Consider the following 17,299-nt stretch of genomic DNA (forward strand, 5'->3'; position numbering starts at 1 on the left):
AACACTAATTCAAATATTAACAAAATGTATGGAGACTCTATTGGAAAATATTTTTTACTATTCACTTGGGTTAAACTGAACTTTGATATCAACTGCTAGATTTTTATTCTACAACAATTATATGCCTAACTATAGACTACTGTGAAAACAGGGAGGAGAAAAAGAAAAAAGGAGGCTTGTTATTTAAATAATGCCATAGTTGGACTCCAGACATTTTTAAGAAGAAAATTTTTATGAAAAAACCAACTCCATCTGTTGTAATGGTACAATGACATTCAAAATTTCAGACACCTACTTAAAATCTGTTCAACTCATTTTTAATCTGTTCTCTACAAATTTTTTGTTTATTTACAAATACCCATGACAAAAAAATTAACTGAACATAAATTCTTTAAATACTGTGATATCTAAAATTGTAGGAAACTTCTAGTTTTTCAGTGAGGTAGTTTTGTTAGGGCTGTTTTTTTAGTAAATCATTCTACACTATTTAATGTGTTTTAGTCACCATTTTTATAATGAAGAATTTTTGCAATAGGTTGATGGCTAGCTTGCACATAAGTTTATTAGGAAACTATATGCACATGCTATGCACTTTTTAAGATGCTAGTTATTGGGTACTATGATTAAAGGTTTTATAAATACATGCATATTTGATTCAAGAATTTTCATAAAAATTATGTAGTTTAAGTATTTTCACTTTTTACTTCCTTTCAGCCTTTCTGCAGAAAGGAAAAGGAGAAGTAAGGGAAAATCACCCACTTCAGTTAGATCTGAAGTTTTCAAAATCATGAGTTTTTTGGTGACTTCTTTTCTGTATTGACAACACCTAAACACATACATTTTGCATTCAACTTTTAGAAAGCATTTTCCTATATTTTTTCTGGAGGGGTTTGTAGGAGGCAAGAAAAGCCTGGAAATATGCATGATTTAAGTATAAGTCATTTTGGCTAAAAGTTAGTCTCCTTTCCAATTTATATTATTAGCTAAAAACTGACTTTTGCAATAGGTCCATAAACAAATCATCTTCACTTGAAGTATTCTCAGCAAGATCACTGTTGCAGCCAGCTGACCCTGGCTGATGCTGCCCCACCTGCTCTGCTGAGAAAACCCAAGGAGCTGCCCTGGCACAGCCACCTGGGGAGTTGTGGAGGGAGGAGCAGCTCAAACTGAGCCCTGCTCACAGCCCTGGTCCTTGCTGCCTCCCTGGCAGAGGAGGAAGGAGAGAGCCTGGCTCTCCATGGGGGCTCACTGCAGCAAGTATTGCTGTGAATTATGTGATTAAGAGTTATCAGGCTGCATTTAAACCACATGGATGGTTATACATTGCTAAAGAGGGAAAAAAAGAAGTTTACCAAAGTTGGACCAACTTAATGCAATTTGCAGTACAACTCCAGCTGATAGCTTTTATTTCATTTCTCCCTTATTAAAAATAGAACTGGAATATTAAAGTGCATGTGTACATATCAGCACGTGTAAATTTAGCAAAATCCCAATGGTACAAAACCTTGATTTATCTGCTCAACCCACTACTGAGCGATCTGTTTCAGTTACAAGAACTTCAAGTGACAGATTTCATACTAAACTAACCTTATTTTCAAATGCAAATAAAATAACTAAGAAAACTCCACTATTAATTAAACAAATTTAAATAGTCTGGTTATCACAGTATAGTGAGAGGCTGTTATTTTTCTGCCGCTTGTCCTACAACTAGCGAGTCACTATGTATTGGTAAGAACACATGAACAACTGAGCATACACTGGAAAATGCAGAGATAATGGGATGCAGGAAGGGAGAAGAAACAAGGTCAATAACATAAGTTTATCTGTGGAGGTTACAGCCTATTGTATACAGCAGGGAGTTATGCAAGAAAAAGCAATCTCACTTACTACCACAAACAATAGCCTGTAAGCTTTTCTTCACTTTGCAATGCTGCTTCTAGGCTAAGGGAAAGTTGTATTGATCCAGTTAGCAGCAAATTATTATTAACCTGGCAGTGAACTTCTTTTGACCTATGACTCTATCTCCCTCCTAAATAACCATATTATTTTCCTTCAACAAAAACAAAGCACAACACACCAAGAAAATTCCTTTACAGAAAACATAATGAACTTGAGAAACTACAACAATATGTCAGAGTTTTCATCTCTTGTGCCCCAAAAGTTCAACACGAAACGTGCTGTTCTCTACCTACAGAAATAGATCACATTGAACACCTGCCTGCGCATCAGATTAGCAACAGCTCAAACAGTTTGCCTCAGCTTAATAAAAACATTAACACTCTGTGTTGGTTTCTTTTACAATACTGAGGAAGAAAAATAGAATGCAAGAACAACAACTTGTCTAGAAATCAACAAAACACCAAAACCAATTTCTAGGATGGGAAAAAAAACAAACCAAAGAAGTGCAGAAAATTTGTATATGAGGATTCAGAAACACCAGAACAGGATACAAGAGATGTTTAGTTCACAGACACAACACAAATTAGTTTTCATTTTGCTGTGGTATTGGCTATCACATTGGTTATGTTCAGTGGACACAAACAAACCCTGTTCACTTTTCAAGGCTGCAACTGAAACGTACCCTTGACCAGACAGTTTTGATGGCAAAGGCAGGTCAGTAATACAATAAAAACTTTTGAAACTGGTGATTTAATGCAAGTTTACTACCCTGACAGTCAGAAAAATGCTAGACTGACACAATCTTGTGATCATTTTAGAATATAACAATTTGAATCTGCCGGCATTTTACAGAATAGCTTTTAGCAAATAACAACCAGGCACTTCTACATTACCATGGTAATTTTTTTAACACAATCCACTTTGTTTACAGCACAAAAAATAATACCATTTCTGCTGTGGTAATTTAATTCAGCAGTGTATTTTTTTGAACAAAGATTTTTCTTTTCTATAGAGCTATACATAAAAGCTGCAGAAGGAGCTGAAGTCAGCACTATTGTGCTTTTCTGCAGAAAAGCTTCACAGTAAAAAGGTAATCAACCTGCTCATGTCAATAGCTGCAAAATCCAAAAGGAAAAAGGCCAGTGGGATGCATTTTAGTCCAAAATTATTTAACATTTGTAGCAATGGAGTCAAAAAAGAATGAAAACATCACTGAATAAAGGTAACACAGAATCAAAGACCAGAGAACGACACAAAACCTTACTGCTGAATGAGCAGCATGGCTTTTACTCCAGGGAATTCAGTAAAAGGAAAAATAGAAGAAAAAGAAGAAGAAATGAAATGTGCATGCTTTCTATTTCACTGAGTACACACATTAAAAATATAATTTCAGAACAAGGAGACCCCACACCAGACCCCAGATTCCTGGATCTTCAATACTCCTTTGTTATGGACTTGAGAGTCATGGGGGTCCAGTTTGAGGGTCCAGAGTCCTTACCCTCACATATTTCATACTTAGAGTTGCTTCAGAGACAAGGATTATTTAGCAATCATACCCAAGAAGTTACATGTTTCAACATGACCAACTACATAGAATGTACTGCATTTAAGAACAAAGAATGCAAGATAAAAGCTTTTAGATTGGGAATATCTATCTTGCCTATAACTGATTTGAAATAATACCATTACAGAAAAAATAAAACTAAAACCAAGTAACAAACACATTGTCATTCCAAGGCTATGGATAAAATCTGTAATCAGTCCTTTGAGCATTTAAATAGAGAAGTAGTGAACAGGAATGGTTATGTAACCTTTCCAAGCAGCTTCTGGAAATTTATGTGCTGTGCTGGCATACATACTTTAGGAAGGATGCTTAAGATAGTTTAGGATTAGATATGAAGATTTGAAAGAATTTTGAGAATGAGGAAAGGATGTGAAAACACAATTTTTGAAGAAAAACCTAAGAAGATCATTATAACTCTTGCAAGCAAGAGGAGTCTACAAAATTATTTGATTATAACCTGTAAAATCCTATATTGAGGGATAAATTTGGTAACTAAAGATGGTTCAATCCAGAGGATAATGCATAATGGTACATTTAAAATTACGGTTGGACTTAGAAGCCAGGTAAACACAGGGTAACAGATGAATACTCTTAAAAACAAGAGCAATGAGGGATTTGAGCTACTTAACAAGCCTGGTGGAGTGTTCTTTAGCACAGGGACCTTATGCAAACAATGGAGGCACTAAAGGTTCAAATTTAACTAAAGCCACATGGTAGAGGCTGCTCTTTACTTTAGAAAAATCTACTGGCCTGTGGTATACACAGCACAGTCACAGTATTCTCTCTTCCCCTGATATTCTAGCATGATGAAAACATTGACTTCTGGAAAAACCCAGACCAAACCAAACAAAAAAACCCTCCAGCTCTTTCACTACTATCAGGGTAGTTCTTTTACACTCAACTCATGCGTATCTGGAGGCTTCCATTTACAAATAATCTGAAATCTTTGGGAAAAACTAGGTAGCTGCTGATTGTAAAAAGAAAATTTTAATAGGACAGCCACTCTTTTAGTGATCTTTAAGATGCAATTTGAGTATAAAGTATGTTTTCATTGTCTGATTTGTTGTCTATAGCTTAATAAAGTTTTACTGCAAACAGATAGGAGTTCTTTGTGTGTTATCTGTACTCCCCCATTCTTTGTGTGCTCACTGCACTGTTTATTGAAGATTGAAAGAAAAGTTTTGCCCAATTTATTAAAAAACCTTTGACTCTGCTGTGTGGCAAAAGAAATATGCACCAGAATACTTGGGTGTCATTACTACTTAGAAACTCTGGAACTGCATAATAGCAGCCAGCTTGCAGAGGCAGCATCAGCAATATTCAGCTGCAGTGCACTGTAAATGTTTTGTGAAGGGCTCCTTTCTATTTCCCATTTCTTGGACAAATCAATAGTCCAAGATTCCTTTTTCAGTTTACTTCAAGCATTTTGTTCCATAACCAGTTAGCAGATCAATACTGATTTGTATTCTAAAGAATGGATAACCTTTTTTTAGTTTTATAAAGTAATAAGCTCCAACTAAACTTTCAAATAGATGCTGAAGATTTAACGGCATTACAGAGAGAGATGGCAATGGCAATGATGCACAAGAAGGATTAACTGATACTGGTGGAATTTGGGGTGGTAACATTTCAAGTGTTTTGTAGATGGATACCCAAAGTAAATGAAAAATGCTTGTTGTCAATTCTATGCTTGCTGTTGCTCATTAACTTCCAAACCAGAGCTTTGAGAACCCGCCAGTTCCTGTGTGCATTGTTCATTTTGTAGAATCTGGAAACTAGACTTACTATGTTATAGAGGGAACCAAAGCAAAAAAAAAAATGGTACCTTAAAAGAGAAGATTTTGTTACTGCATAGTGTCAGGAATTTAACATATACTGAGAAACAAATGTCACTGAGAGATGAGTATTCTCTTGAAACATGGAAAGTGCTATGGGGTGAATGTCTTATCACATTTTAAATATGTTGTGATCTTCTAACTCCATTTTTTGGACACACTTAAAAACAAGCAAGCTACTGCAATTTTCCTTTTGCATCCTATCCAGCAGAACTGCTACCTTCACATTTATACCTGCATTCCTGAGGGCTGTATGTTAAAAACAGTTACATGCATTAGAGCTCCTCTTAACTCAAAGGAAAACAAACACCTCCCACAAGTTTTCCTGCCATTATCAGGCCTTCCAAGTACCTGTAGTAAAGGGGCTATCTGACAATACTTAGCATATTGCAGTGATGAAGATGCTGGGAAGAAGGTATCTAGCCAGTCAGGAAACTGCTGCTGCTTCCTTTTCCATCAGCAGCAAGTCAGTCAAGGCAGAGATACCACACTGCATTTCAAAAGTGCCATTTTCAAATACAGGAAATAAAATAATGCTGTCCATCCTTCATCTTAACAGCAAAATCAAGAATTCTAAAATATTTCTTTGAGACTTAGTTATTGTCTGAAGAATATAAATCAGTGCAACAGCAGCAGTCCAGAGAAGGTTTGAAGAACACTACTAAATCAAGACTATCTCTTACCACAAGCACAGAGAAATTACTTTTGTTAATATTATTTTTACTTACATGGTACATAGCAGTTTCTGGTCCAGGTGTGCCCATGACTTCTTGCCTCAATGACTCCATTTGTAAACTAGGCAACAGTGAGTAATGACTTGGACTACTACTCTTGTCTCCCTTCTTTTTGGACTTTTTCCCAGTATCCTTTTTGCTATTCCTTTGAAACATGTAATCTTCTTGACCTATTTTCTCATTGCTCATATAGCGAAGCAATGAATTTTCTGTTGAAAGGAAAGTAATGCAAAACATCATTGTGAACTTTTACATGCATGTAAATCCTGCTTCCAGAACATGCAATATTCTTGCTAAGATCTACTGCCAATTTTAACTCTTTGGGACTATTTAATTTAAAAACCCATATGCTTCTTTGGTTCAGATATAATAAGAAAGAAAACTTCTGGTAGGGAAAATTCACGACTCTTATTCTGGTATGTTTTAAATAATGGGTACAAAATATAAGAGAAGATGTCATCAATAAATTTTGTCTTGGAGTTTTAAAAAAATAAGCAATGATGGACCTATGATAATTCTGTGGGTTTTGCTACTTTTTTAACCAGGAGTCATAATTAATACAAAAGTCAGCGGCACCACACATTTTAAAGTAATTTGCTCTGAATGTTCATTGGGGATCATTCATATCATACATACTTTCCCTGAATACTCTTCCAGCATGTACCAATTTGTAGCTGACCCAGAAGCAATGTCTGTCAATTTAGGAAACCTCATCCGATTTCTTTTTCACAAAATTGTCTCTCTTTCCCTGCATTAATGTGAACTTCTAGTACCCACAACCTCCTGTGGCAAGATGTTCTTCAACTTGAACATGAACTGCACCAGCTCATTTTCTTTTTATCCAGCATCTGACAGCGATATTTGAGCTCTTTGCTCTTGTTTCAGATTAAACACTGACAAACCTATTTCCTTACTTCAGTCCACGTAAGCTTTTATAAAATTTTATTATGTCCTGCTCCCAAACTGAGAATGGCCAGCCTGTGTAACTGGCCCCAGTTCAGAAGTCAATTCAGGCATCTGATTAATTTTTGTTGTCTCCTAAACTTTCTTGAATTCAACTGTATTTTTCTTAAGAGATTAAGAGACTGGGATTCCACACACATACCATGACAACAACTGACACGGCAGCAAAAGAATGCTTCTAAATTTGGTCTTGTATTCTTTTCCTAATAATTCCTAAGTGTTTCCTTTTGTGATCCCTACTGAATATTTAGTTATTTTTACAGAAATAGCTATCATTGCTGTAACATCTTGTTCTTGGTTGATAACAGCAATCTCAGAGGTCATAATTTTGTACGTGGAGTAATGTATCCAAGCCTCACAACCCAGAAGAACTTAGCCTCTTTGATTTTGAAGTAAATCCCATTCTGCTCTAGAATGTTTTCCAACCAACTTCTCAATCCTAAAATAGACTCTGCAAAAAATTAAGCATATATAATAAACAAAATACCAAAACAGGTTCACAAACATATATAGCTAAGCAAGCAGCAAAATGATGCTGAAATATATAGCTTAAAGCAAGATAAAACCTTGCCTTGTATAAGACGTGTGTTCAGATTACTTACCTCTCCTAGTATCTCTTTTTATTTTATTGGGGTCTTCATAATCTCCCACCCAGTTATATTCTACTGGCATAGAAATAGGCCTCAGCTTCCCTGGAAACAGAGGAAAGAATTGAGATCATGCACCATAAGGCAGCATTAACCCAACATTCTTTAGAAGAAAGAACAAATTATGTGCTAAGCTGCAATTCTACAGGGTTGCTTATGAAAGAGGATCCAGCGCTGCCTCTGAACAAGAGGTTAAGACAGGAGTTCTGTTCTCTTTAACAGAAAAGAAGCAGCTAAGTATTTAATGGAATTTTTTTAAATTTTAGAAAATAAATCCAGTGTCCTACAAAGTCATCAGTAGAATGACGTCTGATACTGAAAACACATTCAAATTACTTCAGCTTTCACTGAGCAGTATCTATTTCTTATTCTGGAAGCCTCTGGCACACACATGGGAGAACTGTTTTAAAGCACATGGGAATTGTGGGTAACAGAAACTTGTGCATATCACTGAAGTACCTTCACAAATAGCATATTTGCTGGTGGGCTTACAAGATCCATCAGAGACTGAGAAGGAAATAGAAAACCTCTACATGTCATTTCTTTTGTTGCATTTCATCCACAGAAAGCAAAGTACATTTTTATTGCTAAATTCACTTTGATCTCAGACAGCAATAAAAAGAACAGCTGAAGACTATTCTTTTAAATTTTGAATGGAAGCTGCTGAATTGATTTTAAAAAATGCTTCACGTATATAGTTGGAAATCAGTAAAATCAGTGTGCTAAGGAACTTAGTGGGGCCACTTAGAATGGTCAGAATGGTCTGAATTCTTTAGCAAGTTAAACAGTGTATTGAAACAAAGTGTATGTAAATAATATATTGAAACAAACCAGAGAAGCATAGCACACGGCATATTATCTGACAGACTGAAAACAAAATGTTTTCCAAACAAGATTTCCCTTGCACTTTTTAAATCAATCTACCAGTCACAAATCCAAAAAGCAAGTAAATAGTTTGATTTTAAAAGTAGCAAAGCTTAAAGTAAAAACTTCAAAAGTCCTGTAAATTATTTTAGTAGAAAATTCCTACATGAAAGTTTTACTCCACATTTTGAGTTTAAATTCATGATACACTGAAAAAAAATACATGTTTATAATGAAAGCAGATATTCAAACATGTCCATCTCCCAGCTGAAGTACTGTGTCCATGGAAAACACAACAACACCATTCAGCCAGCATAATGATAAAAGTTTTTATGATCTTAAAAAAAAAATTGACAAAAAAAGTTGTACATTCTGTTCAGACCACAGGATCAGGTCACAAATACTTCACTACTCAGGAAAATCATAATTTTCTCTTATCATTCATTTTACTATTTAGGGACACATATTTAAGTCTGATTGAAGCTGGTAAGATTTAGTGCACACAGTCATTTCCTGAGTGGGGAATGCATTTGGCTCATGTTTACTTGATCATAAACAGCTCTCAACAGTTTCTTTTTCTAGAAATAAAACCTTCTTTTCTTTGTGAGGTTAAACAAATAGTATCTTATTACCTGCACACTTCATAAAATAGAAAAGCTACAAAATTGATTGTTTAAATCTGACTGTTATCAAAAGTAACAACAAATTATCTGCAAAACCTTCAGCTGTTCAAAGTACCAGCTTTTGTATCTGGCATTAAAACTGCAATGATCAAATTTGTTTCTCTCCTTAAACTCAAGTTTCATTTGTTGGTTCCTCTCCTACTAACCTTGGTTTTACACCCCTATGGATTCCCTAATCTCTTTTCCATCGAAAGGACACTTAGGAAAATTTTCATCTTGCATGTGAACAGAAGCTTTCCAAGGCCAATTAGCAGCAACTATGGAAGACCTCAAAGCCAGTAAGAGCAACAAAGAGAAATATCTTTGTTAACATTGTCAAAAAATATCAAAAGATTCCAGTAAAGAAATTACTAAGGGCCTTATTAACCTCTCATGAAGGAGAACTGAGAAAATTTTTGCAAAAAAGTTGACACATCACAAGATTAATGGTAAGTACATGTTGAAAATAATTATTTCTCTAGGCCTGGGAACTCTCTCTGACCTTCTTTAATGGGTGACCATAAGCCAGAAGAGTGTTATTGTCATTTTCCAGATTTCTGTGAAACCCTAAGGCCATGCCTACCCACAAACCTTATGCTAACAAATGCATGTGGGAAACTTTAGAATTTAATGCTGAAATAGTAATATTTTTAGAAAATACACTTAAATGAAAATGGACTTGACAATTCATTAAAAATGGAATTGAATTCATTAAAAAAGTGAGATCAAAAGTGAAAGACTGTAAAACAAATGTGTTAAATAATGACTGATTTTCAGTGGAGTCTTTGATCCATGTCTTTATGACCCTTTCTGCTAACAGAAAAAAAAAAGGCAGAAAAAGCTATCCTATAACAAAATAATAGATTCAGCAGTGCTTGAAGAAGAAATGTGTTCTTTCCTCTCAACCACCAGTATTAAAATTTAATGTCTGGAACAGTGAGTACATCTCTGTTAATGGAACTGACTGCAGCCACCAATTGTAATATTTGAAATACTGGAGTAATAAAATTGATGTATGCATTTTCAAAACTTAGTTATTTTGCACAGAATGGGCATGGTTAGAAAACACTTGAAAACACTTTGAAATCAAAAGGATACTGAAGATTTTTCAGCAGGATGGTGCACTTGTGTAGAAAGAGTGCATTTTGTGAAAATGCAACCTTTCATGTTGTGCAAGCTTGCTGCTCCAGGTCCTGAGGATACTTTACACAGGTCAAGTTCAATTTATATCAAGGTCCCCAAGTGATTCTGGGGCTTGGCTGCATGATGTACTAAATCTATGCTTCCTCATAATTTACATCTATTTTCTTCACAAAGGGATATGATGACAGGACTGTTACAATAACTAACATACAGCTTGTGCTCACTTTTAAAGCTGAAGTAACACAGCAGGTAGGTTGAAAAAATGTTCAAGTGTGTGCTCAGCTAATACTATAGCAGTCAAAATAACTTTTTTAAACATGAGATATCCTATTCATTTTCTTCCACAGCCTACCAACTCTATGTCTGTACAATTTTATACTTGGCAACAGAAAACCAGGTCTCCTAGTCCAAAGCTAAACCAGTTACCACACTAGGTAAAGGAAGAGTTCCAACAGTTTCAAGGGTAAAATAAGTTGGAGTAGAAGGGTTTGAACATCAGAACTCTCACCAGAAATTGTTCCTGAATTCTCATTCTAAATAAGCCAAAATCCAAGATGTGGATGTAGCACAAATACACATGTGTGCTTACATGCAAAATTCCTTTTGTAACAACCCATGGTCTCAAATAATGAGGAACTGCTATATGTAAAAAGCCACCATTTGTAACAAAGGAAGTTACAGGAGGTTAATACAGTATTACCAAAAAAAGACCACTGTCATCAGTCATACTTCAATTCTAAGACTAAAGAATTAGAGTTTTAGAGAGCAGTGCAGCATGAAAGCAGTAAGTCACCTCTTGGTAAATCTGAAGGGATTTGATTGTTGTTATACCTAAGAAAAATTTTCCAGATCTGAATTCCAAAGCTTATTCAAATCTTGCCCTTCCAATGAGAGAAACTCCATTCTGAATTTTTAGTAAAAAAATATGAGCTTCTGGTATATGTTTTTTCAATAAAATCATACTGAAACATAGTCTGGAAAACTAAGCTGATAGCAAAAATATATATACAGAAACCTCATCAATTTTAAACTGGACTTACCTATCATAGTAAATATTTTTTCCTTCCTATAACAGGATAAGCTCTTTGGCTGAAATTATACTAAAGTAGTATTTAATTCTCAGCAAAATCAATGGCCACCAGAAGTATTTCCATGGTTAAAAACAAAAGCAGATGCATGAAAATCCTGAAATCAACAAATGGTGATTATCTTTATGAGATCAATGCTGTACCATATGTTGGTGTGCTCTCTCTCCTTCCAGGACCACTTGTTCTTCCCTTCTCATACTCATAGCAGTACAAAACTGCATCTTCCTCAACCACGTTGAAGCGTTTCCGATACTCTTGGTCCAGAAATGAGTTTGGAGATTCAGATCCTGTATGAACCGGTTTGCCCACTATATGTCTGCCAACATCGTCGCAGGGGAGATTTCCCTTTTCATCCCTTCAGTTAAAAAGAAAAGTTTTTAATATATTGAGATAAAATACTGATTTTTTATACTGTGAATATTGCAATAAACATGGGCCTATGCCAATATTTTATATGCTGAAACAGATGAAATCCACCCCACATCAGGAGCACATAGTATATATGCATTTATATGCCAGCTACCTCACACATTTCTGCTTGTTCAGTTCTTTACTGATTTATCCATCTCATGGATTTCTCTTGAAAATTATTATTGAAATAAAATTGATGTGCAAATACTCTTTTAATTTTTTCTTGTTTTTTTCTGGAATCTACCTAGCACTTTGGGATTTAGGGCAGAGGAGAAATGTTGGCCTTACATCGCATACTTTTAAGACATGTCTACGTGGTAAGCATCAGCAAACTCAGTCTGGTTCCTCACACTTTATCCCAGATCAAGATGAACCAGGCACGGAAGATGTACAGACACCTGATATAGTTTTGCACAATCATTTCAGTCTAGAAGTTGTATAAACACATCCATGCATTTTCACATACAGTGTGCAGCACCTCTTATCAGCTGCTACCCCAGGACAGTGCTCACTCTGCACTTTGTGTCAGATGCCCATGATCTTTTTGCTTTCCTCCACCCCTGCCCCACTCTTTGAAAATGGAAAATAGTCAAAGGCATCAAACAAGAGAGCAAGCAGCGTTGGGTTAGGAGTCCTTTCTTGCACTAGATGAACTAGGACTTATATAGTAAATGTGCTGCTACAACTGCCTGGAGATGGCTGCAAAAGACCTGATCAGACAGCCATTTCTAGGCAGCACAATTAAGGTGGTCAAGAGAGAAGTCAGTATTCAAGAGGTAATCAAAAGACAAGCTGGGCCATATGCTCTTGTTGGAGTCCTTCAGCTACTGTGAACCTCCATGCGAGTTCCAAGCTGGCCACCATGCTGACCCCTACTTCACCTGGAATCTTGAGACTCCATCTGAGGACCAAGCAAAACCTCCTCATGGCAGCCATGCAGGATGAGAAAAGGCCATCCTGCCTTGGTGTGACAGTGCAGCATCACAAACCCCCACTGATCACTACACTCACTTTGGCCAAGCTGCTTTCCCAGAGCAGGCATGGTGCTGGCTCAGGGAAGGAGGCTGGTGCAGCCCCAACAGGGCTGTGGGCTCTCCTCCACTCAAAAAGAGCCTTTCTGTGCTGACAGAGCTGGGCACCCCAGCAGGTAACAGGATGGACACTGACATAAACCAGCCAGATGCTGATTGATGCTGCAGCCACCATCAGGGCTGGCCCAAGGAAGGCAGTGCAGCCTGACCTAAAGGAATCTTTACTGCAAGCATGGAGTTAATACAGAGCCATCAGGCAAACACCCTTTGCCACAGCCCTCTAGAGATGAGGGCTCCAGTTCCCATCCCCAAAGGTGCTTGATAAATATGAGCAGGCACTAATATACCAGCACTCCTAAGCAACCAGCACATGGCAAGTGTTGGTCCCTTTTTGTCATGCCATCCATGAGAGGATATGTCAGCAGCTGTACTGTCTGTGGGTATCATCACCCAGCCTTTGGGTTTTACAATTTACATCAAAATATCAAGTCTGTTCCTCTATTCTAGGAACAAAAGGAGGCTTGATTGTTTGCTTTTCTTCCTTTGGAATGGCAACAACAAGCTGAGAAACAGATGTTGAGCAGTTTGATAATACCCAAAATACACACATGATTTAATATAGTTAATCATGGGCAAAAAATCTGATGAAATGCCCTAGCAAATTATTCAGAAACACTGCACCCTATGAGACAGGTGAACTCAAGAACAGTCCATTTGGATTAAGCTGATGAAAAAATTCAAATGTACCAAGCCTAATCTCTCTACAAGATTACAGCTTGTACTAATATGTATTATAAGATTTAATCTGAATTGGTCCAAACTACTGCATTATCATCATGATTTAAGAGATGTTATTAAAAATAATCACAATTCATTTGGAAGTTCTCAATTTGTACAGCAGAACTCAAAAACTGAAGAGTAGTGAATGTTTAGCAAAAATAATTTAAGGATGAGGATGCACTTCTTATCAAATAAATATATTGTGATGGTAAACATAATCAGTTTCAGGAGCACTGGGTTTTTACCATATGACTACTGCATTCGAAGAGAAACACACCTAAGACTACTCTTTGGTTGGGTTTTTCTTCCCCCCCAACTTTTTTTATGTTATTGGATTGGAATTAAATACTTGGTTCTTTTCTGTAAATTTTCTGAAAACCATGCCCTTAAAATATTTATGTGAGCATAACAAAGAATTGTTATCAGGGAGGTAAAATATGTATTCATTTACTGTGCACAATTCAAGTGTCATGACTAAGAATGTTCTCATTTAATCTAAAGAAAAAAAATAGTTATAGTGAACTAGAGTATGGTTAGTTCAACTGGATTATACATGCCACATTTGAAATAATTATTTTTTTCCCTGAGAAACAGAAACCAAGCCATGTACATGGAAGGAACATGGGACACAGCTTAAGGCTTCACAAAAGGCTTCTGACATCCTCATGAAGTCAAAATCACACTTGTGCCCTGCAAGGTTTTTCATATATCTGAAAAGTAATAATTTATCATAGAATGTCAAGTCCTCCCCAGGAGGCAATTTAACTTGCCATATACCTCACTCTTGGACAAGCCCGTGGAAAGTCCTGTCAGTATCAGGTCATACATCTTATCAACTGGCTAGAGGAGCTGCTGATAAGAAAGTGTAAGAAAAACTCAGGTACAAGACACTGAGGTGCAAGAAAGAACATGCTGCCCTTATAACCTTTCCAAGAAAGGTAACTAAAAGAAAAGCAACAATTAATTTAAAAATACATTAACTGGACATATGATACCTGTGTCTAAGATTATGGAAGCTTTAGGAATTCTGATTCCTCTTAAAGACAATCCTAAAACTCTGGGCAGCCACTTTTTGCACTATTTGTAGGCCATAATTCTCTCAGAGTTTCAGGAATTCAGGAATCTGTGTACATTATGGAATTATACTGAATCATTGGTGGTTGTGTAAAGGTAGGCTAATGAATCTGCAAGGAGGATCTGCTGCTCTTTTGGCTCAGCAAGTCCAGAGACCTGGGAGAAATGAAAATGCTGTTCCAGGTGGCAGGTCAGAGTATCGGCTGTACTGACAGGGAACAGCAAAGTCACTGCACAGTCTGGCTGAGTGGCCACACTAAAACACAAACCTGAAATTTCTCAAATATCAGAGAAAGAAAACACTATAGCAGGACTGAACAGTTCTGTTCTTGGAGTTGAAAAGTTTCTTTCATTTAACTCAGACTCAGTTTCTGCATTAACATTATTGGGCAAGGGGACAAATATGAGCTCCTTTCCTAGTTACAGATCCAGGGTTTCAGGTAAATTTTGCTCTTCTGAATGAGACTGTTGCAGCCAATTGATAACCCCATATATGAGAAAAGAGGGTACTGGACCTTCTTTTCTGAAGGCTACTTTTTGCAGACAAAATACTGATTCAGAATTTTCTGGGTCTGATTCAACACATCTACCCTTAATAACCAGTTTACCTGCAAAATACAGTATTAATACAGTATTATCCACAGGGAAGACTAATAAATACGTATGAACAGAATGGTTACTTCACAAACTTTTTTTTTTCAAATTGTGCTGAGAAATGGTCTTTCTTACCTTGGAACATAAGGTTCTGTTGGAGGAGGAGGTATGTAGAGATCCTGAAGGGCAGAGCTGTCTCTTTTTGTAGGTGTGCTGATAGTGCTGGATGGAGTAGCAACACTGCTTGTAGGGCTTCTAGGAATAAGAGGCTGGTTCAAAAGAGAAAGAGAAATAATCAGGATTATCCTTATATATTACACATTTTTATTTGTAAAAGCCAAAACCAGAATTAGTTCAGAAGTCTAAAGAAACAGTTAGCAGTTCTAACATTCTGGGTGATTTTAAACTGACTAAAAACCCACTCATGCTAAGAGGACAAATCTACAAATGGACATGTATTGTGCTTATAAAATTGACTCCTCTGATTCCATCTTTTTCTCTTTAGCACAGCAAGTTTATTGCCAATGCCCATAAAATCAGTGATCACATGAGCTACTGGTGAAGGCTTAATGAGTAAATAACAAACAGAATCCAGTTAATTCCTTAAATAAACTAACATTGAAAAGAAAAAGTCTAGTGTTTACAGCAAAAGGTGCATAAGTAGGTATTAAATTGAATGTCAAGTCCTTCCATCTGCTCTACAGCTTAAGAATTAACTGTAAAAGCCTCAGCTTATGCCTGCAGATGCTGTTAAATCAGGTGCTGCATCCCCAGAGCACACACGCTATGAAAGAATCAACTGGAGATTATTATTATTATTATTATTATTATTATTCATTCTCCTGGGTACACTCCTCACAAAATAACATTTACTCACAGGTAAATAAACTGTACCTTCCTTTCAAAATAATAATGCATTCTAGCTACCATTCTAGTTCATACAGTATCCTTCTCTTAATCACATTTTTTCACAAGATTTTCTAAGTCTCTACACAGATGCAGAAAAATCAAATGAGATGAAAACTTTGTTTTAGTCTACTTAATAACACATCTGTCTATAAAAAAAAGCCTTGTCTGGCTTGGTTTGTGTGATAGCTAAACTCAGGCAGAAGAAAAAGAAAGAGCAGAATAGCAAGTTCAAGAGTATCTTCATATACCCAAAAAAGAATCCAATATTAAAATATACTGAGTTGTGCTTTGAAAGAGTTTTTTCTCCTCCATCTTTTTGGAAGTATATTCCTTGAAGAAAGAAGTGCTAGGATTCAAGAGAGTTCACTACACCTAAAATTTATGACCTTAGTAACTACTTAAAGACACAAACATTTCACACTGTATTGATGGCAGAGAAGCTCTAAATGTGGACTGAATGGGTGCATAGAAAGATCCTTCTCCCAGCACTGTTACCAATACTTTATAACAGAGCAAAAGGGTGTTCCTGTGCAGAATAATTAAATTCTCATTTTCTAGATATTAATCTTGACACTGTAGCAGAAAACCCAAAAAGTTTAAAGCAGGATCATTGCCAGAATGTTGGCCTTTCATCAGCTGGTGATAAGAGATACAAATCTATGCCTACCAAGCCAAGGCCCCACCACTGTGCCACTTGTTTACAATCTGTATGTAGGAACAAAAAATATCACTTAGGAAACCTCATCCTTTAGACAGCTACTGCCTTGTTTTGGAACAGAGCTGTGTTAGGTGCTATGTAGCCCTAACAAAATAAAATACATGCTTCAAATTTGCTTGTTAAAACTTTGCAAGTCCACCTTTAGAGCGACAGCTATAAATTGACAGAAGGTTTCTGGGTTTGAATGTTCAAAATCTGTCTCCTATAAACAGTGATACTGCTTAACTCTTCTGTTGCTCATTAGAGTTAATGTGAGTATCCTACAGCCAGGCCAAAGAAAGACTGCCAGTACTTACAGAAAGAAAGGGAGAAAGACACACACAAAAACCAGACAGGTAAAAGACTACAACCACTAAAAACAAGACAAATCTACAAAAATAAGA

General features: G+C 36.4%; 1 protein-coding gene across 7 annotated transcripts in view; it reads right to left on the reverse strand.

Moving 5' to 3' along the window:
• Positions 1–17,299, reverse strand: part of CNKSR2 (connector enhancer of kinase suppressor of Ras 2) — a 209,482-nt gene that overhangs the window by 70,534 nt on the left and 121,649 nt on the right. For all 7 annotated transcript variants that reach the window (XM_064707352.1, XM_064707362.1, XM_064707373.1 and 4 more), the window contains 4 exons: positions 15,425–15,558; positions 11,543–11,754; positions 7,598–7,687; positions 6,027–6,241 (listed from right to left, as the gene is read on the reverse strand). In XM_064707352.1, the coding sequence (XP_064563422.1) occupies positions 6,027–6,241; positions 7,598–7,687; positions 11,543–11,754; positions 15,425–15,558 (651 nt within the window). The remainder of the gene's footprint in view (positions 1–6,026; positions 6,242–7,597; positions 7,688–11,542; positions 11,755–15,424; positions 15,559–17,299) is intronic.

Source organism: Zonotrichia leucophrys, chromosome 1 (genome assembly GCF_028769735.1).
Source record: "Zonotrichia leucophrys gambelii isolate GWCS_2022_RI chromosome 1, RI_Zleu_2.0, whole genome shotgun sequence".
Lineage (NCBI taxonomy): Eukaryota > Metazoa > Chordata > Aves > Passeriformes > Passerellidae > Zonotrichia > Zonotrichia leucophrys.